This window comes from Chinchilla lanigera, unplaced genomic scaffold (genome assembly GCF_000276665.1).
Source record: "Chinchilla lanigera isolate Chin_1 unplaced genomic scaffold, ChiLan1.0 scaffold00001, whole genome shotgun sequence".
NCBI classification, from domain to species: Eukaryota; Metazoa; Chordata; class Mammalia; order Rodentia; family Chinchillidae; genus Chinchilla; species Chinchilla lanigera.
Window position 1 is genome coordinate 1,055,332 of NW_004955402.1, and position 26,054 is coordinate 1,081,385.

The following is a 26,054-nucleotide window of genomic DNA, read 5'->3' on the forward strand; positions in this document are numbered from 1 at the left end:
GTGTCTAAAAATGTTGACATAATGCATGCAGTAGAAATGGAGAGCGCTGTTGTAGTACTTTTGCAAACATCGAGATTCTGTTTGATGATTAGATGCTGCTAAGAATCAGTAGGACAGTGTCATGGCACCAGTTATAGCAGGGGTGGTCCCCCTGTCTACATTTCCTGTCAGCAGCATCTTAAGGTGCATGGGGCAGCTGCGCTCACTTAGGCTTTGCAGAGATGTAGAAGCTCAGCGAAGTCAGATGTTTATGAGGCAGCCTGCAAAACCCATTAGTAAGCGAGAGTTGGAGACCGCAGGAGGGCTGTGCGGGTGGGGTGGGCAGGTGAGCGTGTGCTCAGAGGGGAAGCTGAGGAGGGAGTGAGGAGTCAGTGGTGTGAGAGGCTTAGGACATGTGGGGTGGCCCAGGAGTGGTGCTGGAAGCTGGGTGTCAGAGGTGCCTTGCAGTGTGGGCTCTGTCAAGAGCAAAGAGGGGTGGGAGAGGGCAGGGACCAAGAGACCAGAAGAGAGTGCTAGGTAGGTGTCCATGGGGAGGGGTGGGGCACCTACCATGCAGATGAGGGACAGCGCTAGCTTCAGCTGGCCGAGGGGCAGACACGGGCCCCTTCCCTGTAAGGCCTTTTGGGGATGCAAAGTCCAGTTGAGCCAAGGGGTGCACAAGCAGAGAGGCTGTAGTCAGCAGCATAGGGGTAGAAATCAAGAAGCCAGGCAGGAGAGCATGAGAGGGAGACCCTAAAAGGGGAGCACTTAATTCTAGCCACTCAGGAGGCTGAGGCAGGAGAATTACCAATTGGAGGCCAGCCTGAGCCTGGTTTACTGAGACCCCAACTCAAAGGTGAGAAAGACTGCAGTGTGGCTCGGGTAGAGCACTTGCCGAGCTAGCGTGAGGCCCTGGGTTCAACCTTGGCACTGCAAATAAAGCTGGGGACAGGCTCCGTTCACAGCCGTAACCGCTGCTTCTCCCTGTCAGGTCCGAGACCTGTTTGCGCTTGCCCGGAAGAACGCCCCTTGCATCCTCTTCATTGACGAGATCGATGCAGTGGGAAGGAAGAGGGGCCGTGGCAACTTTGGGGGGCAGAGCGAGCAGGAGAACACGCTCAACCAGCTGCTTGTGGAGATGGATGGTGGGTGAGCTGCTCTGCTGGGGATGTGAGGAGGGGGGCTGTGTCACAGGCCCTGCGGAAACACTCCTGTGCGCAGAACGCAGGTCGTCTTGCCCGGCCGCTTGCGTAGCTCAGTGGTGGAGTTAAGAAGCTGGAGTAGGAGAAAGCTGGGTAAAGTGATGCACACAAGAACTACAGTCACAGTCATCTGTGATCCTGAAGGGTTAGGCAGCACAGCCGTGGGCAGGCGTGACCCAGTGAAGCTGAAGTCCTGCCGCTTGGAGACTTTCTGTGGGCTGAGAGCGGTTGACCTGCTCACCTGCCATGCATCAAAGCTTCCCATGCAGCACAGGGCCAGGTACCAGCTGGGCCCCCACAGATGCCACCAGAGGGGTCCACACCATCATCCCAACCTGATTGTCCCACGCTGTTGGTGTCTTGGAGTCCTGTCACAGCCTGTCAGTTCACAGGGATAACACTTGGCGAATAATCATATACATCCAGAGCCTGTTACCCAGTGCGTGGCTCGCGCAGCGGGATGAGGGTAGTAATAAAGTAACTGCACGGGAAGCCATGCACAGTCTCAGCCACAGGCGTCTCCGTCCCCTGCCTGCGTCTCCTCACAGTGATGCTTGCTTCTCCCCCTAGGTTTTAACACAACAACAAATGTGGTCATCTTGGCGGGCACCAACCGGCCGGACATCCTGGACCCGGCGCTGCTGCGGCCTGGCCGCTTTGACCGGCAGATCTTCATTGGTGAGGGGCTCGCCCTGCGGGGGTGCTCGGATGTTCCGTGTGGTGGTCTCTCTCTCTGACTTCCTTCCTCAAAATCTTTCTAAAGGACCCCCAGACATAAAAGGAAGGGCGTCTATTTTCAAAGTCCATCTCCGGCCCCTGAAGCTGGACGCTGCACTGGAGAAGGAGAAGCTGGCCCGGAAGCTGGCATCCCTAACCCCGGGGTTTTCAGGTGAGCTCCATGTGGCTGGTGTCTGCTGCTAACTACGAAACGTTGCCTTGGTTATGGGGTTTCCGCCCAGAACCTGGAGAGGCAGTGTGTGGGACCCATCAGGACCCGTCACTAGCCTCCAGCCTCGGTCCAGCTGCCGGTTCAGGTCCAGATTCTTCCTGTGCCCTGTAGTACATTAGGACCAGTTCCTGACCATGCATCATTTTACCTGTAACTACTGTGGGAATAATTCCCAAGTGATTTTCCTTTGAAACTGTTCTATTGAGATAAAACTAACACACGGCACTCTGGGAGGCTGAGGCAGGGGGATCACCAGTTTGAACCCAGTCTGGGCAACTAGCAAGATCCTGTTTGAAAATGGAAAGGGTGCTGGGACCGTATAATGTGTACAACCCAGTGGTTTTAGTGTGTTTGCAGAGCCGTGTGGCCCCATCTAGGCCCACACTGCTGGAACCTAGTCGTGGTTCTGTAGCTTTTCCTGCTCTGGATGTGGTACACACGTGGAATTGTGCAGTGCGCATCTGGCGCGTGTCCACTCAGCCCGCTGTGCAGTTGTCCGTGTTGTCGTGCATCTGCCTTCATCCCTTCTCGGGCCACAGCGTAGCCTTGGGTGGATGTCCATGTCTTGTGTCCCGTTCGTCACTGGTGGACAAGGGGGTGGTTTCCACCCTGAGCCGTGACGAGTAATGCTGTTCGCCCTCACCCCCAGTTCTGTGTGGACGCCTTTTCACATGTGCTCTGCCTAGGAGGAGTGCGTTGCTAGGCCCCATGATAAGTCTGTGCTTAGCTTTTCCAGGAACTGCTCGGCTGTCCCGAGGTGGCCGCCCCGTTTCATCTTCTGGCGTTTTCTCCGTGTCCCGGGCAGCGAATGTTCTCTCTCTCTTGCTGGTGTAGGGCGGTGGCATCTCACTGTGGTTTGGACTTGCATTTCCCAAGTGACTCGTGATGTGGAGCATCTTTCTTCTGCTCATCCCGGGGTTTTACCTCATCACCTGTCTCCTCCTAAACGTAAAACGAATTGAGAAATTGAGGATATCACATGCAGCTGGACAGTCAGGAGGTGGTCATCCTTGACTGACCAGGAGTCCTGAATTTTTACTTGTTTCTTACATTTACTGAGCACATATATTGTGCTATAGTTTTTTGTATTCCTGTGTTATTTAATCTGAAAAATTAATTTAAGAGGACTTGTGGGTCTAAAAAGCATGTGGTGAGTTTCACATATTTTAGTTATTTAAATTAATGTATTAGGTCATCTTAATGCTTATCAATTTATATAAGCATTTCACCAGGCGTGGTGGTACACACCTGCAATGCCAGCCCTTGGGAGGATGAGGCAGGAGGGTTGTTGTGAGTTCAAGGCCAGCCTGAACTACGTAGTGAGACCCTGTCTCAAAAAATAGTTTTTTTAATTACATAAGCAGTTTGCTCTTGAGTCGTTTTCCCAGTGGAAAAGGTGGAATTAAGTCAGTGGTGTTTCTGAGTTCTTCATTTGCTGGTACATGAGCCGAGCATCTGTTGAGGTCAGCAGTTGTCTGCAGTGACCTCTTACTGCTCCCCGCCTCGTTCAGTTCAGAGGGCAGGGTTGTGCAGGATGACCGATGGCCGGACGTGCCTGGTGATTATAGTGAAACCAGGCGGAGTTTCCACAGCCCCATGGTGTGCGGTGTCCTCCGTGCGTGGGGCGTGAGCCAGTCTGCGCATGCCCTGGAGGGTGAGCTGGTGTGCGTGTTCCTGACAGGAGCCGACGTGGCCAACGTGTGCAACGAGGCTGCCTTGATTGCAGCGCGGCATCTCTCAGACTCCATCAACGAGAAGCACTTCGAGCAAGCCATCGAGCGTGTGATTGGAGGTAAGGCGCAGGGGAACCTCCGCAGAGGCTGGGCGGGCAGGCTGCAGCCAAGCTGTCTCCCTGCCTGGGGGGCCGGCCACGCGCTGGGTCTGTGCCTGCCCCCCGCCAAGGCAGGCAGAAGCTCACCTGTTCACAGCGCTGCTGCTCAACCCAGAGACAGGGTTATTTGGGAGTAGGGTAGCAAACCGAGAAGATGAGGTGAGCCTTGCTACACCGAGGGAGGATGCTGTGTTTTCTCAGAGAAGCAAGTCCTGATCTCAGTGGTGGCGTGCCTGCTTAGTGACCCGTCCCCAGCCCCGAAGAAGGTCAGGAGAAGGTACTCCCCTGTAGAAACAGAGGCCTGGATGCCTCTCCTTATAACCTTTGCCTGGAGCTCTGTGAAAGTCTTGTCTTGGGCTATGTCTAGGGAACTTTTTTAAACATCTCCAGTCTTGTTAGTATATTCTCAGTTGAAAATCTCAGGTGAGTGACCTTGGATGCCAGAACTACCTTTGTCATGGTGTGGTGATTGAGTTAGGACCAGCTATGGAGACTTCAGAGCCACTCCACCCAGGTGCGAGCAGAGGTGCGCTCAGCTTGAAGTGCTTGGCCCTCCTTGTCCTGGGTACCAGCATGGCGCCTCTGGACTCTGCCTATGGGGTTCACATCCTTGTTCATCCTGCTCCCTGGCGGACCGCCCTTTGGGCTTTTGGGTAGGGCATATGCCCAGCACTGCTCATCCAGCTCTGTTCAGGCATTGCCAGACCTGTAGCCCACTCGGCACTTTGTTGTCCACTGTCCGTCAGAGACAGAGAGAGGTTGGCTGCTTGGGCAGGCGTCTCCTTTGACAGGACTTGGTGATTCTGAGTGCCGAGGCTCGGCAGGGAGCGCGTTCCCGGCGCTCTGTGTCTCTGTGAATCTGATGTTTGGCGTTTCTTCTCACCTCCCCAGCCGGGATGGGGTGTAGTAGAGGGGAGGAGTGTCCGGCTAGAGCGGGGCCTGGGGGGGATGGTGCTGCTGACAGCATTTGGTAACTGTCACACTCGACCTTTGCTCTACCCTGACCTGCACGAGGAATTCTGGGATTGCCATAGGCTGCTTAGTCCCTCAGCAAACCTGAGAAGTGGAATGTGGAGCGTAGTGTAACTGTTTTCAACGTCAAGTCCCAGGAATGGTGGGTGGGTTTTGTTTTGTTTTTTTTTCCCGTCTTTTTGAGACAGGGTCTCACCATGCAGTTCAGGCCAGTCTTGAGCACAGCCTTGTAGCTCAGGCTGGTGTCGAACTTGCAATGATCTTCCTGCCTCAGCCTCCCAGAGTGCTGGGATTACAGGCATGCGCCACCACGCCCAGCAGGTGGGTTTTCTCTTACTTGTTAGGCTTGGAGAAAAAGACCCAGGTCCTGCAGCCTGAGGAGAAGAAGACGGTGGCGTACCATGAAGCAGGCCACGCGGTTGCCGGCTGGTACCTGGAGCACGCAGACCCTCTCTTGAAGGTGAGGCCGCGTGGGCAGGTGGTCAGTAGAGAAGCGCTGCCGGCAGGGTGCGAGTCAGTGTAGGCATCTGTCCAGGCACACAAGACGCCTGAACAGAGCAGAGCTGTGCTGGGGGACTCACTGTGGACAGTGCGGCCTTGGCAGTGCGACGGGCAGTGCTTGCTGTCACCACCACAGCACGCAGGAGGTGGCAGAGGGATAGAAGAAGCTGCGATGAAGAACTCGGAGGCCAAGACCCAGATCTGCGAGAAGCTGCCAGACCCCGGGCTGAGTGCACAGCCAGGCCGCACCCCCCACCCCCAACGAGAGCTGACAGGGCACCTGCCCTGAGTGAGTGTGCAAGGGAGTGCGTTCCCCAGCCAGGCCAGCAGATGGCAGCAGAGGCCGCCCACACCCGCTGTGGGAAGACTCCTGGAGGTTGCGGGGGCCTTGGGAGCAGGGACACTGTAGAGGGGCCACGTGAGCGGGCACAGGCAGCCACCCCGACCCTACAGGCCCCTGCAGCCAGGGGCTGAAGTCAGCAGGTTACGGAATGTAGGTCAAAAGCACGAAGAGAAGTCGTGTTTCTGTAGATCAACAGTGAACCATTCGAAAATGAAGTTTTAAAAATTCTCTTCCAAGCGTGGCATGGTGGAGTGTGCCTATAATCCTAGTACTCTAGGAAGCTGAGGCGGGAGGGTCACAAATCTGAACCCAGCCCGTACAACTTAACTACTTAGGGAGTCCCTGGCTCACAGGAATAAATATGAACAGCAACTGGGGATATAGCTTAGGAACCTGAGTTCTCTACCCAATACCAGGGGAAAAAAATCCATGTTTGCGAACACCCTAAAACATGAAATATGAAATATTTAAAGAAGATATGTGAAGGGCTTGTATACTGAATTATCGAGAACTAAAAATAAAAATACAGTGTCACAGAATGTTATGTAAGTTCTCCCCAGACCTGCAGAGTTGGGCAGGGTGCAGCAGCATGCATCTGTAATCCCAGCTACTAGGGAGGCTGAGGCAAGAGAAGCATGAGTTTGAGGCCAGCCTGGGCAAGATAGTGAGAGCTTGCCTTAAAAAAAAATGGTCCGTAGTTTCATTGCAGTCTCTGACCATCGTTACGGCAGAATACTTTGTAGAAGTTGTGAAGCTGAGTCTAAAGTTCTGTGGGAGTGTAAGTGAACTGGAACAGCCAAAACAGAGCTGAAGGGTCTTACTTCCCAGTTTGGGGTCATACGCAGCTGCAGATGCAGATGGAGGCCCTGGCGAGAGGACTGGACAGGGGCCATTGGACATTCGTTGTCCACAGAGGGGTGCGGGGCCACGTCATTGTCAACAAGGAGCCAGCCCCACTCCAGGGTGGAAATGTGGTCTGGTCAGAAGGTGATTCTGGTATCAGGAGTCCTGTGAGAAAGTGAACCTAGCCCCTTAAGGTCACATGCAAAAACAGCTTGCAGTAAGTCCTGAGAGCTGGCCCTACAACATTTCCAAAGGCAAACACAGGTAGAAGTCTTTGTGGCCTTGAGTATGCAAAGTTCTCAGAAGTTGATAAACTGGATCTCTTAAGAGTAAACACTTCCTTGTGTTTGAAAGACCCTTTAAGAGAACGGAAAAGGCAACCACACAGCCTGACAGTTTGCATGTTTATGACAGGGGACTGTGTCCACCGTAGGTGGCTGTCAGTAACTGCTAACACTCCTTGAGAACGTGTGAAGCCGGTAAAACAGTGGGCAATGTTGCTGGACGTGGTGGCCCACACCTGGGAGGCCGGGGCAGGATTGCTGCGAGCTTGAGGCCAGCCTGGCCTACATGGTTCAGAGGCAGCCTGAACTACATAGTGAGACCCTGTCTCAAAACAAAACAACGGGCTGGGGATTTAGCTCAGCCGCACAGCGCCTGCCTGGCAAGCGTGAGGTTGTGAGTTCAATTCCTGATACCGAAAAACAAAACAAAACAAAACAAAAACCAGAAAAACAGTGAGTGAAAGATGTGCACATGCACTTCACAGAAGGGCTGGGAGTGGGTATTCAGTGCCTAAAACAGTCCTGAGAATGTGCGGGGAGTTACACATCAAATCGCGGTGAAATAATAAAGTGCCAAACACACACACCCGAGTGGTTAGAGTTCTGTGCCCGGCCTTGGCCTTGGTAAGGATAAGGAGCCATTGCACCCATCTGTGTAAACAGTGCAGCCACTTGTGAAAAGTTTCTCATTTCTTAGAAAGGTGAACCCTTGCAGATGACCAGGCAGCCCACGCTCTGCCGTTTACCCAGGAAGTGAAAACGTCCGCACACAGATCGGCACCGCTTTGTTCACAGTGTCCATAACCCAAGCACAGTGGTGTCCATCGGGGAGGAGGCGGACATCTAAGTCCCTTACACGGGTGCACGGCAGTGTGGGTGACGTGCGGACTCGGGGAAGGGGCCCGACCTGCATTGATAAGCAGACACAGGAGGTGCAGGGGCCAGGAAGGAGAGCCTGGCTGCAGGAGAGCGCCAGGGAGCTGGGGGCGAGGTGACAACGTTCTGTACTGCCATTGCGCTCAGAAGCTGTGCTCATCAGAGTCCATTGAGCTTCGTACTTAAAATAGGTAGTTCTGCCCTGTAGAACCAACTCCCAGTCAGGTTGACTTTAAAAGCTGAAAGGAGGGCCGGGGATACAGCAAAGCAGCACGGTGCCTGCCTGGCAAGTACGAGGTCCTGAGTTTGATTCCTGAGGCAAAAAAACCCCCAAAAACCAGGTTAAAGGAATTTGTTTATCTGCAAAAAAGGGGCCAAGAGAGGCAAAGGAGGCCTCGGAGCTGCAACTGTGGCCTGTCCCTTCTGACGGAGGCAGTGGCTGCTGGCGCAGAGCAGTTGGACTCTGCTGCCTGCCTCACCAGGGCGCCATTCGTGGAACCTGAGTGGTCTCAGTTGAGTCTTGGAGAAGGACAGGAAGTCCTGTGCAGAGCTTGAGGTGCCGGCTGGTCTGTGTGCTCCTGTCCCCAGGCTGGGCCCTGTCACTCCTAGTTGTCTGGACACACTTCTGATCGGGCCTGTTTGCAGCGGGCTGTTCGGCACACACGTTCTCTCCTTCCCAGGTGTCCATCATCCCCCGTGGTAAAGGCCTAGGCTACGCCCAGTACCTGCCCAAGGAGCAGTACCTGTACACCCAGGAGCAGCTCCTGGACCGGATGTGCATGACCCTGGGCGGCCGAGTCGCCGAGGAGCTCTTCTTTGGGAGGATCACCACTGGTGCCCAGGACGATCTGCGGAAGGTCACGCAGAGTGCCTACTCCCAGGTGAGCTGGCCAGGCTCTGCACGCTCGTGTGCCCACTGCCTGCGAGCTGGCTTCCAGGACAGTCCCTGTTTCCTGGCTTGGGGTTTCTTGGCAGGGCTACTTCCTAGATCCGTGGTGAAGCAGTCAGAGTTTCTGAAAAGAAACTTTATACTACATTATTTGAAGTTTACGTTCTGAGGTCCTGTCCTGCACAGGATGTGTGTGGAGGCAGCCTGTGTGACCTGCAGCAGGCCCTGCCCCTCCCAGTCCTCTGGAGCAGCCTCTCCTGACGTGTGAGCCTTGTTTCCTTTTGCAGGAACTTTTCTCCTCTTTTCCCTGGCGTCGGTCCAGATGGTGGGCTTTGCTTTTGCTGTCTTTGGATGCAGTGTGAGTGGCCTCCTTCAGGAACTGCTGCTCCCTGCACCACACTCTTATTTGCTTGGCACTTAATTAATTATAATCTAAGGGATTTTTTTAAGTGGGGCTTTTTTTTGGTAACAGGGTCTTTTTTATGTAATGCGGGCTGCCCTTGACCTCACTAGGTAGCTCAGGCTGATTTCACACTCAGCGGTGATCTTCCTGCCTCAGCCTCCTGATTGCTAGGATTATAGGTGTACACTAGCATGTCCAACTAAAAAATGTTTTTTCCAGTCATTTTTAATCTGACATTTTCTCTTAGGTCTTCATGATAGTTCGTTCTTATTCCTTTTTTAGTTTAATACCTGCTTTAAGAGCAGTTTTTCTCCTAAGGTAATGCTTTCCTGCACCACAGCACCTCGGTTTTCCTAGGTTGGACCCACGGTTCTCGCCATTTTCCATCACTCTCCTGTCTCCTCAGCTGTCGGGGAGGACGGCGCGGCGTCCTGCGGTGTGGCGCAGCGTGCGGTCCACTCCCCCTCTGCTGGGGTTGCTCTGGGTCTCACCCTTTGCTCCTGGAGCTGGCTGTCTGCGTGAAGTGGGGGTGGGGAGGGGCAGGCCGTGGCCCTCCGTGTGGCACCAGGCGGTCACTGTGCCGCTGCCGCTGGGCTCTCTGCTTCTGCCCCGCTCCTCCCTGGTCAGCCACGCAGTGCTGCTTCCCGTGTGGCACTGGCACAGCGGGTGCTCACGGAGTCATGCGGGTCAGCCTCCCTGCTGTCCTGAGGCCCCTGCGCGTGGGAATGGTGTGCAGGACACGCAGCCACCCACGTCTCCTTTCTCAGGTTCCCAGGCTCACACGCTTCTGCCTGTTGGGCTGGGCTTCTCTGCCTCCCCCACGGCCTCCTGTTCTGAGGGTGTCGGGCCCTGGTCCTGGGGAGGAGCCTGAAGCAGGACCGCCAGTCCCGTTCCCTCAGCCCCAGGACAGGAAGCCTCCCGCCCCCACCGCTGTCTTTCCAGATTGTGCAGTTCGGCATGAACGAGAAGGTCGGGCAGATCTCCTTCGACCTCCCGCGCCAGGGCGACATGGTGCTGGAAAAGCCGTACAGCGAGGCCACCGCCAGGCTCATCGACGACGAGGTGCGGATCCTGATCAGCGAAGCCTACAAGCGAACGGTGGCTCTCCTCAGGGAGAAGAAGGCTGACGTGGAGAAGGTGGGTACCCATGGCCGGGCCTCCCCCGTGCGGTGCTCGTGGCAGTGCGGGCCTTCTCGGCGCTGGGCTGCAGGCCCCCTCCGGCTCTGGCTCCACCTTGCTCGGTGAGTGGACGCCGAGCAGCCCCGGGTCCTGAGGGGCCTCCGGCCCCTCCCCGTGTGTGAGAGCAGCAGTGAGAGGTGCAGGGCAGACGGGAGGACGAGCCAGCGGGGTCTGGCCTGGGGCCCACGTGGGCTGCTTGTGGGCAGCCAGGCAGCTCTGCCCCGCAGAGGGAGGGCGGCCTCCCTACTCGACGGGCTCCTGCACTCAGCCGCCTCCCACTTCCCTCGGTCCACGCACCAGTGAGGCTGCGTTTGCTCTCAGCGTGCGCCATGCGCTGACCGGGAAAGGCCTCCTGGGAGGGGTTGCCAGACGGCGAGTGCAGTCGGCAGGTCAGGGAGAAGGGAGTTACGAGCCTGGCCTGTGTTCGGTGGCTCCAGAGGTCCAGCGTGGAGGGCAGGGCCCTAACGAGCAGCTTTAGAAGCGGCCTGTGACGCGGTGTCCAGGCCCAGCCAGGTCTCCTGTCAGCACTCGGGGAGCCAGGTCCGTCCTGCGAAGCAGCACAGCTGCCCCCGTTCCCGCACACTCCTCAGCGAGGGCCGGTAGGCAGAGCAGCAGGCCGAGTGCGAAGGACAGAGGCCTGAGCGGTCTGGGCAGCGCCCAGCGCAGGAGGGAGCAGAGGGCACGGTCTCGGCAGTGGGGCGTGCTTGCAGCTGGGTGTGGGGTCCCAGGGGGCCAGGCCTCGACTGCATTTGCTGGACTTGAGGCCGAGCCCTGCGAGAAGCAGTAGGTGGCGCTCGTGTGCCAGGGGCTCTGGGTACAGCGCTGTCGCAGGGTGGGAATCGGGACTGGGCTTGCCTTGCCAGGAGATGTGCCGTCTGTGGAGGGTGTGGCTAGAACACGGTGGGAACTCGTGCCAGAGTTGCGCGGTGCATCCTGTCCTTAAGGGAAGGTCAGCTAGGAGGCATTGGTCAGGGAGGCGGGGTCCGTGGCACAGAGGGGCTGGGCCTTTCTGCTCCAGGGCCTCCGAGTCCTGGCCTCAGGTTCCACGTCCGTGGGCCAGGAGCTAGGCCGGTGTGCTTCAGACTGGCAAGGGCAGCAGCATCCAGAGAGCTTGCAGCCTTGCTCATGGCGGCAGAGTCAGGCCCTTGCAGGTGCCATGCTACCCTAGGGTGTGACCCTGGTGGTGTGTGGCTGCCGAGCTCTGCCGTTCTGACGGCCAGGTGCTGTGACTGGGGAAAGACTGTGAGGAGCTCAGGGCTTCGCCTCACGGGTTGCGACAGGAATGTGGTTGGCACTGTGGGCTAATTGTGCTTCATTCGGAGTAACTTAGCCACCCACTGTTACGGCAGAATTCGGGTTATGTTCCATAAGAGACTGACTCTGTTGAGAGTAAAACAGTTTAGTTTGAGGCTAGCCACCCTTCATGCCTGATTGGCAAGGGGTCTGCCTTTGTTCCCACCTTATACACATTTTTGGTTTCCATGGTAACACATTGGAATGTTGTAGCTCTGGCCACACGTTGTTTTCCTTGTGCCATGTGACCGGGTCAGGCCCTGGTCATGAGCCCAGCCACAATGATATATACTTTCTGTACTCTGTTCTGTATGTCCCCCTTAGATAACCGTACATCTCCTTTATGGTTACAGTGTTTATCTAGGGCCAGGGAAGGGATGGAACAGCCCAGGCAGGGCCATAGGTGGTTATCTGGGCCCGGGTGTGCTTTGTCTTTGGAGAAGCATTCCGGGCCAAAGTCAGGACTGCAAAGTTAACTTTTTACAATCCCTCCAGGGTGTTTCTCAAGATACATTTTGAGGCTTGCATTAAGACTAGAATTATTCTATCTTAAAACGATATGCTAAGAGTCGCCATTCCCTACACACAACTGCGTTACATATTTATATCTACTTGAAATGTCTCATTAAAAAGTTTAAAAAACAAGAAAGAAGAAAATTCACTCTTTCACGTCTTCTAATGGTGTAGCCTTGTTGTGAGCTCAGATACAGGAAAGCTATAGGCAGGAAGTCAGCCCAGGCGCTAAGCAGCCTGTGTCCAGGTCAGTTAGATCCAGCTGCTTGCTCGGTGTCCTTCAGGGTCAGCAGGCCTCATGTCCCTGTACCTGTTGCTGGCTGCTGGGTGTCGCTGTCTCTGTCTCCCTGTGGCCTGTGAATGCGTGGTGTCAGCAGCAGAACCTGAGGCTGTGCGTTTTGTCCTTGCCTCTGCCTCGGTTCTCTCCGCGCCTGTGCCGCTTGTTTCTGCCGCTCGCCACCCACCCTGGCTCCGCCTGCCCCTCCAGGAAGCACCGCGTTCCATTAAACAGCTTCAGCAGTTCGTTTTCCCATATAGAAGCAATGTTACAGGAACTTCAGACAAAAGCTTTTAACAAGTTGAGCAAAGAGCAGTTCCCAAATGTAGCACTGCTCAAACCTGCCGAGATCCAGAAGTGGAGAGATGGAGAGAGCTCCGCCGGCCAGAAGCTGCCCCGGTCACAGGCCCAGGTGCGCTTGGCTGGCTGTGAATGACAGGCGCAAATCCGGGTCCCTCGCCAGCAGCACCTCACCTGAGTCAGGCTCCAGGTGAGGAGCCGACGTAAAAACAGTCACTCACCTGGATGGGAGAGCAGCGCAGCCTGTTGCGCCTGGGGTGTTTGCCCTGCTCCCCGGAACATGTGCGTGGGGTGCTGGGAACAGTGCCCTCATCCTCATCACAGGCGCCTGTGTGCCAGCGCCTCACTCACCAGGGACGTGGGCTGTTGCCACTGCTGGGTGCAGCTCACTCCAAGATCACCCGGCCTCCTCCACGGGCCGCCGTTCCCAGTTATCCTGGCCCCTTAGGAATGAGCTCAGCCCTGAATGCATTGCTTTTGCATAGACTTTGCTAAGTCACTTGCGTTTAACGGAGATGGTTTGTATTTCAGGTTGCGCTTCTGTTGTTAGAGAAAGAAGTTTTAGATAAGAACGACATGATTGCTCTCCTGGGCCCCAGACCATTTGCGGAAAAGTCCACGTATGAAGAGTTCGTGGAGGGCACGGGCAGCTTGGACGAGGACACCTCGCTGCCAGAGGGCCTGAAGGGCTGGAACAAAGAGCGGGAGAAGGAGGAGGAGCAGCCCTCGGACCAGAAGGGCGCCAGCCAGACGCACACAGGTCCCAGGCAGCCACTGTAGTCGCCGCAGCACCTGTGTGACGCTGCTCCAGCTCAGGCTGGCGAGAGGGCAGTGGGCCCTGCTGAGCCTCTGTCTCAAAGTCACGTCTAGGGGACAGGCAACTTCCGGGAGGCCGGCGGAGCCTGGCGACCCCGCGTGGAGCAGCGGGCCGGGCAGGGCGGCCTGTGGAGCCTGCGTGTGGAGGGGCGGGCTTCTCTCCGCCTCCGTGCTGCATTCCTCTTTTCTTGGTTTCTCTCTGCAGACGGCCGTGGAATTCAATTGGAGTCCTGATGGGAATATTGTGATTTAACTTAATGTTTTACTGCTTCGATGAATGGTTTTCTGTAGAGAGCTGTAACATACTTAAAAATGTGAATGTATTGTGTACATATGGCTTCTTTACATCAGAAATAAATGTGAACACTGTATTTTTTTCCTGAGCACACAGACGTCACGTTTATGTTCTATTACAGCAGAAGAGACTGAAGCTCCAGAATCTCTGTCGGGGTCCCGTTGTTGTGGCAAATGAGCTTGAGTCAGCCACGGAGGCCGTGTGCAGAGATAAGTTTATTGGGGGCTGGCAGAGGGCAGCCAGTACATGACCAGGCACCAACCCCGAGGGGCAGGAGGGGAGAACAGACACACAGGTCTAGTTCCTGGTCTAGTTCTGGATCTGGCGGGGTGCAGCTGATACGATTTAGTGCAGCTGCAGAAATACTGCAAAGCATGGGCTTGTGACAAAGGAGCAGAGGTGTTTGATGTTTCACATAGGGGCAGGCAGGGGGTGGCATTGGGTTAGGGAACTATGATAACATTTACAAGAAACAAACTTAAGGAAACACAAACTTAAGCTTTACGGCACGGAACACAAAATGGCATTGGTTTAGTTTTCCTTCCCATGTCGCGTGGGCCGAGTCGGCACTGTGTGCCATTGTGGTCCCGTGTGAAGTGTGGGGCAGAGCATCACGCGTCCTGGTAACCAGGCCCTGCTGCCCTGTGACAACGTAGGCCACACCGTCCGGGCCACAGCTGCCTGACAGGCTCTGTCCAGAGTCGTGACCTGGTTTCAGAGGGGTCAGCGGGGACCTGGGGGGTCAGAGTCTGCAGAGGGGCGGCCCAGGACACTGCCAAGGCTTCCAGTGCCATCCCTTGGACTTGAGGTGCCCGTCGCAGACACACTTTACAGGCGTGTGTTTCAGCGCCCTCCCTTGGGGTTATTCAAACTTCTTGTGTGTTTGGTGACTTCAGATTTAAGGCAGAATCTGGTGGGACCCTAGACCATGGGCCGGGAGTTGGCCCAGGCCATGCATGCCCCATCCCGTGCCCACTCTCCTGAGCAGCCCAGAGATGACTCCTGGGGACCTCACAAAGCCCGCATGCTGTACAGAACGGGGTCTTGCAGCTGGGCCCTTTGCCCACATCTCCGCTGCACCAGCACCGTGCGGAGATGGGGCCTCTGAGGCAGCCAGGTGGAGCCTGAGGGGGCTTGGTGTTTGTTCCCACACGAGAGGAGCTGTGGTGGGCAGAGGCACTGGCGTGTGCCGGGTTCTCCCAAGCCAAGGTGCCAGTGGTGAGTGAGACCCAGGTCAGAAGGGAACTGCAGCCGACACGGCATCACGGTGACACTCAGGAGCTGGACCTGGAGTTGCGGTTCTGCCCTGGGAGGGGTTGTGTGTGTGGTGGGCTCCCGCAGCGGGTGCCCAGCCTGCCTCACTCCTGCAGGGGCAGCAGTGAGCTGGAAAGAGGTCTGTGCTGTCCACAGGCCACACTTTGGGTGCACAGGAAGCCTAAGTCCACCGAGCTGGCACTGCACGGGTCCTTCCTGGACAGCGGCCTGTGTCTCTCCCCGGCCTGCCAGCTCTGCGCAGGACAGCTCGGTCGCCTGCCCTTGCTTGGTGGCAGTGGCTTCTTGGGCACCAGTGGATGGGAGGGTCTGGGGCTGCCTGGAGCCTTTGCATGGGATGAGCAAGGTGCTGAAGCAAAGCCGCCCCTCCCTGCTGCCACTGTAAATGGGGCCAGCCCCGGGCGGGGACTTGGGGGTGTCTCGTGCTGGCTGGTCCAGGTATGGTGACCTGGGTGGGGGGGCACGAGCCAGAGCCCTCCCCCCGGGCGCTGCCTGTCTGGAAGGCCAAACCTGGCAGGTGGGAGGAGCCTGGGCCCGAATGGGGTGCATGTGGGCAGTGTGGGGTGCGGCCCAGTGGCTGAGGTGCTGCCTACCTGTGGGCTCCCCCCCGGCAGGCACTGCAGAAACACGTCAAGGGCCAGGAGGGCTTCATCTGCGCCCCTCTGCTCCAGGCCCGGGGAAATGCAGCTGCTCCCAAAGCCCCAAGATGGGGAGCGCCCTGCTCACTGTCCTGCACCCCGGAGAGCCCTGTGGCCCACGGCCATGCAAGCAGGACCACGCTGGACGCCGCGGAACAACACGCTGTTTATTGAGAGGAGCGCTTCCAGGGCCCACAGGGCAGATTCCATAAGGCAGCGCTGGGCCACTTCAGCCTCAGCCTGCAGGGTAGGCCACCTCCGCCCAGCGCTGCTGCACTGCCTCAGCCTCCCGAGGCCATGGGACGCCCGCCCTCCCACCCGCCACTCTCCCTGCAGCACTCTGGCCTGCATCCTGCGGTCAGCGTCCCTGCTGTGACCACCCAGCCGTCGGGGCCGAAGGACAGCAGGTGCACTCAGCCTCTACTCCTGGACCTCCTCCTCGCCCTCCTCGAAGGCCTCATCCCCACCGCTGGCCGTGGCGTCCTGGTACTGCTGGTACTCGGACACCAGGTCGTTCACGTTGCTCTCGGCCTCGGTGAACTCCGTCTCGTCCATGCCCTCGCCCGTGAACCAGTGCAGGAAGGCCCTGCGCCGCAGCATGGCCGAGAACTGCTCCGAGACGCGCTTGAACAGCTCCTGGATGGCCGTGCTGTTGCCGATGAAGGTGGCCGACATGGTGAGCCCGCGCGGCGGGATGTCGCACACGGCCACCTTGACGTTGTTGGGGATCCACTCCACGAAGCGGCTGCTGTGCTTGCTCTGGGCGGCCAGCATCTGCTCGTCCACCTCCTGCATGGACACGCGGCCGCGGAAGACGGCAGCCACGGTGAGGAAGCGGCCGTGCCGCAGGTCGCAGGCGGCCATCATGTTCTTGGCGTCGAACATCTGCTGGGCCAGCTCGGGCACCGTCAGGGCGCGGTACTGCTGACCGCCCCGCGCCGTCAGGGGGGCGAAGCCCGGCATGAAGAAGTGCAGGCGCGGGAAGGGCACCATGTTCACGGCCAGCTTGCGCAGGTCTGCGTTCAGCTGGCCCGGGAAGCGCAGGGACGTGGTCACCCCGCTCATGGTGGCCGACACCAGGTGGTTGAGGTCGCCGTAGGTGGGCGTGGCCAGCTTGAGGGTGCGGAAGCAGATGTCGTACAGCGCCTCGTTGTCGATGCAGTAGGTCTGGTCCGTGTGCTCCACCAGCTGGTGCACGGACAGCGCCGCGTTGTAGGGCTCCACCACGGTGTCCGACACCTTGGGCGAGGGCATGACGCTGAAGGTGTGCACCATGCGGTCGGGGAACTCCTCGCGGATCTTGCCCAGCAGCAGTGTGCCCAGCCCCGAGCCCGTGCCGCCGCCCAGTGAGTGTGCCAGCTGGAAGCCCTGAAGGCAGTCGCAGCACTCACACTCCCGCCGCGCCGCGTCCAGCACTGTGTCCGCCAGCTCCGCGCCCTCCGTGTAGTGGCCCTTCGCCCAGTTGTTGCCGGCGCCCGTCTGTCCTGCAAGAGAGCACGGGGTCAGTGGTGTCCCCTGCTGGGGTTGGGGCCGGGGGCAGACCTGAGGCAGCACGTGCCAGGCCCTCGGGCTGTCCCATCATCCCAGCGCTCCGGGACGCTGAGGCAGGATCAAAAGTTCAAGCACAGCCTGGGCAACTTGAGACTCAACAAGATCCTGTTTCAAAAATCAAAAGTGAAACAAAGGGTTGGAGGCGTCACTCAGTGTGAAAGCCCTGGATTCATCCCCAGTACAGCCGCCACCAAAAACAGCTTCGCTGCTCAATGGGGTTTTCTGGATTTTGTGTACGTCGACCATCCCTACTCGGAACTAAAACCCACAACACTCCAAAATTCAACACTTTTTGCAAATATGGCACCACAAGTGAAAAATTCCATTCCTGACTTACTTGAGAGGTGATAGTCAAAACCAAGGCATGTTAAAAATACTGTGTAAAGTTACCTTCAGTCTGTATGTATGAAGTGTGTGTGAAACACCTGTGAGTCTCGCGGGTTTTTGTTTGGTTTGGTCTTTCTTGAGACAGGGTCTCACTGTGCAGTTCAGGCTGGCCTTGAACTCACTTTGTAGCACAGGCTGTCCTTGAAGTTGCAGCAATCTTCCTGCCTTTACTTGCTTTTCACTTCCTGCATGTTGGAATTGCAGGCATGTGCCACCATGCCTGGTAAACCTCATGTTTCTTGGTGTGTGCAAATGTTCCGAAATCCAGGAAAATCTGAAATCCAAAACACTATTGGAGCTGGGTGTGGTGGCACATGCCTGTAATCCCAGCACTCGGGAGGCTGAGGCAGGAGGATCGTTGTGAGTTCAAGGCTAGCCTAGGCTACAAAAGTGAGCTCAAGGCCAGAGTGAACTGCATAGCAAGACCCTGTCTCAAAAAGACAAAAAACAAAAACAAAAACAAAAGAAAACACTGTTGGTTCTATGGTTCTTTGGATACTCAACCACTACGCTGTAAAAATATTTTCAAAACAGTAAAACTTTTTCCATGTGCATGGAGCCTCTCACTCGTCCTCTAGATCACTGTTCATTTGCCCCCTTGATGAAATGCTCAGCACAGGAGGTGGCTCGCCCGCAGTGTCTCAGCCTGGTGGGGAAGAGTGGTGTGGAGAGCTTTGTGTTTCATCTGCGGAGCTCAGTGACTAGGGATTAGGCAGGTGCTTTATGTGGGTGCGTGTGACTGGAATCTTGTCTTACAGGAGAAATGTTGACTTGGGAAATGGGCTCTTGCGTTGAGCCCTGCCTTTGTATTTCATTGTCCAATGAAGACCTAGCACTGGAGACTTGTGCCAGCTGCGGAAGGCATGCAGCCAGTGAGCACGCAGGGAAGAAGGGCCTCACTGTCCCTGGCTCCCCACGCGGCTGGTGGCGGTGGCAGTGGCGGTGGCCATGGCCGGGCCAGAGCCTGTTGTGGCCTCCCCTCCCCTGGCCTTCCCTGGTCCTCCCAGAGTTGGGGACACCTGGACGACTGGCCTCGGTGTCCTCCCTGGGGCTTAGCAGCCACCCACATCTGACCGCTCCCATGTAGCAGCTTACCTGTCAGCTGTGGCGCCCCTGCTCCTAGCACTGCTTCAGACGCTGCTGCTGCCCCTGGAGGAGGAGGGCACCCGACGTGGCTAACATCGTTAATGTCCCCAGCCCCAGTTAGCTGCGATGAACACAGCCAGCCTTCTCCAAGAGCCCTGGGTTTCAGCCCCACCATTTCCCCAGAAATGTGACGGCTGTCAGTCAAACAGCCACATGGACCAATCCACAAGCCTGAATCTGAACCAGTCAGAGGCCTGATAGAAGCGGCATTGCCCACACCTTCTCCTTAGTGAAGGGCGCTCCCTCCAGCATGTGGGCGGCACAGCCCAGGTGGCAGACTCAGGGTGGCCTGGAAATCTGCCTGTGACCCGTCTCCCGGGTAGGGCGGCCTCTGAGGTCCTGCGTCTACCCTAGGCTGGCCACACCGGGGTCATCTGGAAGGAAAAGCAGGAGGCACTAGGGGCCGCGAGCACTAAGCGCTCTGCAGACAACGCCAAGAGCAGCAGCAGCAGAGACTGCGGCCGGTGGTCACCCTGGAGCAGCGACACAAATGCAGTAGCTGGCGGGGTCTGCAGAGGCATCTGGCACCGCCTGGTGACACCAGGATCCAGCAGAGCTGCACTCTGCCCCGCGGTTTCCACCTGAGTCAGGAAAAGGGCCCTCGAGATTCTCTCGCAACATCTGCACGAAGAATGCGCACAGGGGTTGGCACGCCGCGCGTGTCCCTGACGAAATGTTCTCCACACACTGAAACGTGTTTTCAGTTGCAGGCCTCTCGTTCATTTTTAGGCTGACATCTGATTTCATAAATTCATGGTGGTACTATAAGTTATCCCTTCCAAAAAATGCAGATTGTTAACAATAGCCAATAGAATGTATTTAAAAATCCAAAATAAGCCCAGTAAGTCAAAATTGTTCTACACCCCTGTGATTACAGTGTTAAAGAGGTGTTATCTTTTGTTTTTCAATTAGTTCATTTACCCAAGGGTGAAGATTAAATATTGCCAGGATGAGACAGGCTTAGCATCAATTCTGTTGCTCTGTTTTTGCGCATATAAAAACTGTAACGTCTTGCCTGTGTTTCTATGTAAACGGGATGCTCTGTGTCCCATGGTGCTGTTCCACTCTTTGATCTTATTCTGAGGCTGGTGAAGCAGTTGTCTTTCTTCAGAGTCTGCCCTCATCTGTCAGCCAGCAGCTTACACTTGTGGGAATGACCTGAACTGCAAAGTAGTGTGTCACACTCTGCGTCAGTCGCCCCTTTCCTGTCCTGGGGTGGAAGTCAACTTCTCACTGCAACCCTCCTGTTCCTTCTGAAGCCTGGACCATGGAAGTGCTCTGCCTACCTAGCTGGCAAAAGTTAATTTTTAAGTTATTTTGTTTGTTTTTTGAGCAAGGTCTTGCTATGTAGATCGGGATGGCCTTAAACTCACTTTGTAGCCCAGGATGATCTTGAACTCACAGTGATCCTCCTGCCTCAGCCTCCCAGGTGTTGGGATTAGAGGGGTGCACTGCCATGTCCGGCCCTTAATTTAAAAAAATTTCAAAATGCAATTGAAAGACCAGGCTGTTTCTAACGGATGGGACCCTAGCAGGGCTCATGTCAGCGTTATTGCTCATGCACTTTTAACTACAACATGTAGCTTGATAGTCAATGCAAATAATACAAGACGTGTCTCCAGTCCGTGGAGGTCACTGAAAGGCACAGTGGAGCGATGCACAGGCCGTGCAGGCAGCGAACTGTGTCCACACTTCTCAGAGGATTGCAGGGCCCAGGGGGGTGATCCCACATGCCTGTGCGCCTGTGTGCACGCACGCTCTCCTCCCAGGGAGCATCTCAGGGCCGCGGAGCCGGGTGAGGGCGTCTGAGCCACACCGCACGTCGCCGGGTGTTTGTAGGAAGCAGGTGCAGGCACCTGCTCTCCACTTTGTAAATAAACCCTTCCTTGCATTTCGGTACCCAGTGAAGTTTCCGGAAGTGGAAGTGGCCGTGGGAAACAGCCCGAGTCTGGGCCCCATCCGCCCGCCCTGGGCGCCGCGGCCGAGGGCAGCTCTCCTCTGGGCAGGCCGCCCTGGCTGGGGCTGTTGCCGCCGTGGAGTCTCGAGCGCAGGTGTGGTTGACACCCACTGCTCCTCCGCGTGAACAAAGCCATTCTCCTACCTCCTACCCAGCTGAGCCACAGAGACACCTGGCCGTCTGCCTTCGCCTCCGCTGGCCAGAAAACGGTCGCTGTCCTTCCTCAGCTCCGCCAGGGCCTGTCCACGGCTCCCTGTGCAGCCCGGAGGCAGCGCGTGGGACGGCCGGGGCCTGGGGCAACCTCGCAGTCAGAGCTCAGCTCGGAACTGCGCATCACTGCGGAAGGTGGCTGAGTGCCGTCGTCAGGAGCGGGGGATTTACAACGGCGGAAAGCAACAAGCAGGAAGAGAGGTGTCTCGCGGCCGACATAAAACCTGGAGGGCCACACAGCTGCACTGAGCACGGAGACCCTGCCCTCCCTTCGCCTCCACCCTCACAGCACCCCTTGCCGCGGTCCCCTCACCTGCACGGAAGGGAGCTGCCGACTTCTGGAAATATTCACACTGTCTCATAGCGAAAGACCTTTCTAAAATATGTGGGGGTCAGGAGCCGAGCATCTTCTGTAACGACGTGCCAGGACATTTGGGGACCCAGCTCCAGGGATCCAGCTCACTGGACGCAAGGTGATAGGGTCCCAGGCCTGCGTGTCCATCCCGTCATGGGGTGACAGGTGGGATCCCCGTCTCCACGGCCCCTGCCGCCTCCTCCAGCCCCGAGTCAGGAGGGCAAAGTCACAGAGCAGAAGGAGGCTCCCCGGGCACCTCATTTGCTTCCCACGGCTGCTCTGCAAACAGCGACTCTGCAGCAAATCCCTTCCAGGGAGGGGCCAGGCTGCGGGAGCTCGACCCGAAGTGACTTTGGCCTTCGGAACTTCCCGTCACTGGCCGGCCTGCGCGAGGCCTAGTGCATCCCCAGCACCACAGACCAAAGGACAGGAGCCACCGGTGCTCCAGCTCTGTGACGCGGAGGCCCCAAGCCCTGACGTCACAGACTTACGAGGGTCTGGGGTGCGCTGACCCCGGTGCCCTGCCATGTAGTGTCACCTCCTTGCAGCGTTCTGGGCTCCTTCTCCTCAGAGCCGGGGCCAGCGTCAGACGGAGGGCACAGGTCCAGTTCCTCCGGAGTCAGCCTCCTCACCTCAGTGGATTTTACTGGCAAAATTAGCTCATCACACCAGCTAAAAAACCTGCAGCTCTCCCATGGGTAAGATGTACATGAGCCTGGGACCAAAGAGGCAGTGACCTCTCTGAGGCCTAGCTCTGTGCTGACTCCTTGGATGTCCCTAAGATAGCACTCAAACCTGTGATCCTCCTGCCTCAGCCTCCCCAAGTGCTAGGATTATAGGCATGCATCGAATGCCCAGAGATTTATGATGGCCGGGTTGGGCGCCCCTTCCTCTCTGGGGCCTGGCTTCAGTGTTGAAGGGTACAGCCTGGATGTCCTGCCTGAGGCAGCCCTACCTTGGCCGGCGGCAGCTCCAGCTGGGGTCCGGGCACCCAACCTTGGCCGGCGGCAGCTCCAGCTTGGGTCCGGGCACCCAACCTGCCCCGAGCCATGAAGCTGCTTGTCACAAGCTGGGAAGCTGAGGAGGCAGCATCCCCTCCATAGCAGCTTCCTGGTTGAAACCGATCTCAACTGAAAGTGGGGACTTGGGGAAGGTCTGTGCCGTGCCCCAGCCTCAGGCAGATGAAGAACAACTAGGATAGCTCCATGGTGACTGCCTGTCCTGCGGCAGCACCCTCGACACGGTCTGCAAAACTGCTTTTGAAGTTCACTTCGTGTCCTTGTCAGACACACACCCTTGTCTCTTTTTGTGGGTCTGGAACCCACAACACCCCACATCTATTTTTTTTTATGGTACTGGGGATTGAACTCACGACCTTAAGCTTGTCAAAGCAAGCACTTATGCCACTGAGCTAAATCCCCAGCCCAGCACCCCACATCTAAATGAGCCTGGCCTGCCACCTTCACCTGTGTGTTCTGTAAAGCTGCCTGGCCTCTCCAGGCACGGGGTACACACCTGGAATCCCAGCACTCTGGGAGGCCGAGGCAGGAGGATGGAAAGTCTGAGTCCAGCCTGGGCAACTTGGTGAGATCCCATGTCAAATGAGAAAGGAAAAATGCCTGGGCTGTGGCTCGGTGCAAGGTCCCCACTCCCATAAATAAATGCCCCCGGTCTCTCAGAAGCTGTGAAAAACCCTCCTGGCTGGTTCTGAGAACAGGATCATCTGTTTCCCTGGGTTAAATGGCTCTACCTGATGCCTTTTGGTTTTCCAATGTGTCTACACCACGGGGCTTTTCAGCCAGGACTACAGCCTTAAAATCCTCACATGCCGTGGAGCCCGCTCACCATTCCTAACCTTAAAGTCCCAATCCAGCTCTGAAAACCTCCTCCATCCTCCTGCCTCAGCCTCCCAAGTGCTGGATAACAGGCATGCGCCACCACGCCAGGCTCCCACGTGGAAAATTCTCTACCTGGCCTTGGGGACAGTCACGGTCACAGTCACAGATGCCCTGCAAACACCGTATCCACGGCCCTCTGGCTGTGCGTGGAGGTGCACGTGGAGCACGGGAGAGCTTCGTGTTGGGACCTGGTTCCGGCCCCAGACAGTTTGTCCTGTGTGGACAAAGGTCACAAGGTCAAAACTCCGAGGTACTCGGTCCCAGGCACGAGGGATGAGGGGTCCTCAGGCTGCAGTGAAATGTGTTTGTTGGCAGACTGGGATATTTCTGTTGACAAGTAAGCTTTTTCTCTTTGAGGCATGTTTCTTTGTTTATTTTTATTTATTTATTCTTTTGAGACAGTGTCTTGCTGGGTAGTTCAGGCTGGCCTTGAACTCACTATGTAGCCCAGGCTGGCCTCAAACTCGTGGCTGCCCTCCCACCTCAGACTCCTGAGTGCTGGGATTACAGGCGTGCGCCACCACGCCCGGCTGAGGCATGTTTCTTAATAAAGTGACAATTTTAAGGAATAATACACACTGCATGTAGCGTCTACCGAAGCTGTCAGCTGGGAGCTTTCCAGTCTGCCTCTCTGTGGGCTTGATATCTGTATTTTCTGTCCTTTAGGGGTTTGTGACTGTAGGTGGGTGAGGGAGGAAAGGTTGACCCGACCCGGGGGAAGTCACATGGCCTCGGCCTTCGGAAGAAAATAGTTGGCCATGTGCAGAGGATGGCAGGGAGGCGGCAGCAGGAAAGTGACGGCAGGGAGACACTGGTCTCAGTGCTGATGGTAAAAGAACCCACACGAGGCTGGCAGCCAGCGGGCTCGCTCAGGCTGAGGGAGGGGAAAGCTCACGTCTGGCGCTCTCTCCCCATCGCTCGGAGGCCTCCCCCAAGGGCTGGCGCAGCTCCGGGTGCCCCCGCCTCCTCGACATGGAGGGACAGGCTCCTCCGGGGAGAGCTCGTGTGCTTGGCTGATTTCCACCCTGGCTTTTCTAAGGTAATGTTCTCCATCTTACCCAGAAACCCACTTAATGTTTTTAAAAGGAAAGAGAGCAGGTGGGCAGAGGTCAGGCGAGCACTTGCCCAGCCTGTCTGAGGCCGATTCTGTCCCCAGCGCCACACAATAAACACGCCCGACAAGAAGAAAGCAGGCCAGCTGGGACTCACCGAAGATGAAGTTGTCAGGCCGGAAGAGCTGCCCCAGGGGCCCGGACCGCACGCTGTCCATGGTGCCCGGCTCCAGGTCCACCAGCACGGCCCTGGGCACATACTTCTGGGCTGGAGGGAGAGAGCCACCCGCAGGCATCACTCCTGGCTCCCGCAAGGCCACCAGGCTGGGTAAAAGGGGCTGGGCCAGGGTGTGAAGAGGCCCTGCCCGCTGCCCGCTGCCCGCTGCCCGCTGCCCACTGCCCGCACCCTGTGCCACTGGGAAGTTTGACTTTTTTTTTCACCTTTTCAACTCCCCGTAGCAATATCCTATTTTCTTTTTTTTTTTTTAGTTGAAGCTTGACTATGTTGACTGCGTGGAAACGGGCTGCACCTGTGGCCACAGACACACACACGCACACACACACACACACGCGCACACACACACAGCCGCGTGCTGCCACCACAACCACACCACTGTGCCCCACACCCCTGTCCCACGCCACAGCTCTTTACCAGGAAGAGGTCCTGGTCCTCAGAGTGACCGCCGGGCGGAAGTGGTCCCCAGGAGGGGGTGGCGGAGTCCCCACAGGGCGGCACCCACCACCGTGCCCAAGGGGTCCGCTGAGGGGGGTCCTGGGGTTCCCTCCTGCAGCTTGGGATTCCTTTCCGCACCCGGGGTGCCGGTGCTGCCATCACCGCGAGCCGTCTACACGGCTCGCCCCTCTCTGCGCGGACAGGAAGTGACTCCCCCGAGTCCGGTGACTGCAGCCCCCCAACAACAAGACGGGGACTTCTGTGCGTGGGTGCCAGGCCGGCACCCGCCGTCCTGTCCCGTCTGTCGGCGTTGGAGGTGGGCGCGGTTTTGGGAAGGGCCTGTGGCGCTTTTGCAGTAGAAGTGTAGGGGCAGTGTACAGTTCCGTGCGGTAGGGACCGGGGCGGGCCGGGGTCCCCTGCCCAGCACCGCGGGGGTGGATATTCCACTCAGCCGCAGAGAGGCCTCGGCCTTCCTTGCGTCCCTCCGCTCCCGCCCAGACCTTGTGGAGTTTCCGCTGCGGAGTGGGAAGTCTTTAGAGATCGGCAAAGGACCAGAAAAAAATCATCTGAGAGAAAGTTTTTCAAATGTTTAGCCCAGAATCCTTAAGAAAAGATACATTTTAAACTGAAAAAAATAACATTGCTTTTCTCCTGGATGCACTATGTATTCCACCCCACTGCTTCGTTCCGTTCCTCCAAAGCTAAGGAGAGACTGGACCGGGACCCACTGAGCTGATCTTGCAACCCTAAGCCTCAGGACAGGCCGAATTCGAGTGAGCCGACCCGGTTATCCGACCCGGCCGGCAGGGAGCGGCGTGCCTGCCTCAGCCTCTGCCGAGCTCTGCCTGGGGCTGCTCGGCCCCGGGAGGCGCCCGCAGGGAAGCCGGGTCTGGCGGGAGGGCCTGGGTGGGGGTCGGGTCCCTGCGGGGAGTGGGCGCCTCGGGATCCGGGGCCTCGGGGTCCTGGAGTCCGGGATTATCGGGGTCCCTGGGGGCTGAGGTCCCTGGATCTGGGGCCCTCAGGGTTCCGGGGTCCCGGGGTCCCGGGCCGCCGCTGCCGGTCCACTCACTCGAGGACTCGCGGTAGTACACGCCGATCCGCTCCAGCTGCAGCGCCGAGTCGCCCACGTAGGCTCCGGCCGGGTCGATGCCGTGCTCCCCGCCGATCTCC

General features: G+C 57.3%; 2 protein-coding genes across 4 annotated transcripts in view; one reads left to right on the forward strand and one right to left on the reverse strand.

Moving 5' to 3' along the window:
• Afg3l2 (AFG3-like AAA ATPase 2) overlaps window positions 1-13,834 on the forward strand; it is a gene marked incomplete at its 5' end in the record, with an annotated part of 31,752 nt that extends 17,918 nt beyond the window's left edge. For both annotated transcript variants that reach the window (XM_013513870.1, XM_013513903.1), the window contains 8 exon segments: window positions 971-1,124; window positions 1,752-1,859; window positions 1,945-2,070; window positions 3,812-3,922; window positions 5,278-5,393; window positions 8,461-8,661; window positions 10,015-10,209; window positions 13,166-13,834. In XM_013513870.1, coding sequence (XP_013369324.1) covers window positions 971-1,124; window positions 1,752-1,859; window positions 1,945-2,070; window positions 3,812-3,922; window positions 5,278-5,393; window positions 8,461-8,661; window positions 10,015-10,209; window positions 13,166-13,414 — 1,260 coding nt within the window.
• Window positions 13,835-15,803: 1,969 nt separating this feature from the next.
• On the reverse strand, window positions 15,804-26,054 carry Tubb6 (tubulin, beta 6 class V). 2 transcript variants are annotated; one of them, XM_005372572.2, is made up of 3 exons: window positions 25,954-26,054; window positions 24,369-24,479; window positions 15,804-17,139 (listed from the first exon to the last, which is right to left on the reverse strand). In XM_005372572.2, exons 2-3 carry the CDS (start codon window positions 24,427-24,429, stop codon window positions 16,076-16,078), a joined length of 1,125 nt encoding a protein of 374 aa, XP_005372629.1. In that variant the 5' UTR covers window positions 24,430-24,479; window positions 25,954-26,054; the 3' UTR covers window positions 15,804-16,075. The 2 variants fall into 2 exon arrangements, with proteins under 2 accessions (XP_005372629.1, XP_005372626.1); XM_005372569.2 differs by having other exon boundaries at window positions 15,804-17,134; window positions 25,954-26,038.

Coding starts and splice junctions, on each gene's coding strand:
- Tubb6 (XM_005372569.2), bottom strand. CDS start 24,470: ATGTGCCCAGGGCCGTGCTGGTGGACCTGGAGCCGGGCACCATGGACA. Junction 17,135..24,368: donor GCCTGACAACTTCATCTTCG/GTGAGTCCCAGC, acceptor CTTGCAGGACAG/ACGGGCGCCGGCAACAACTG.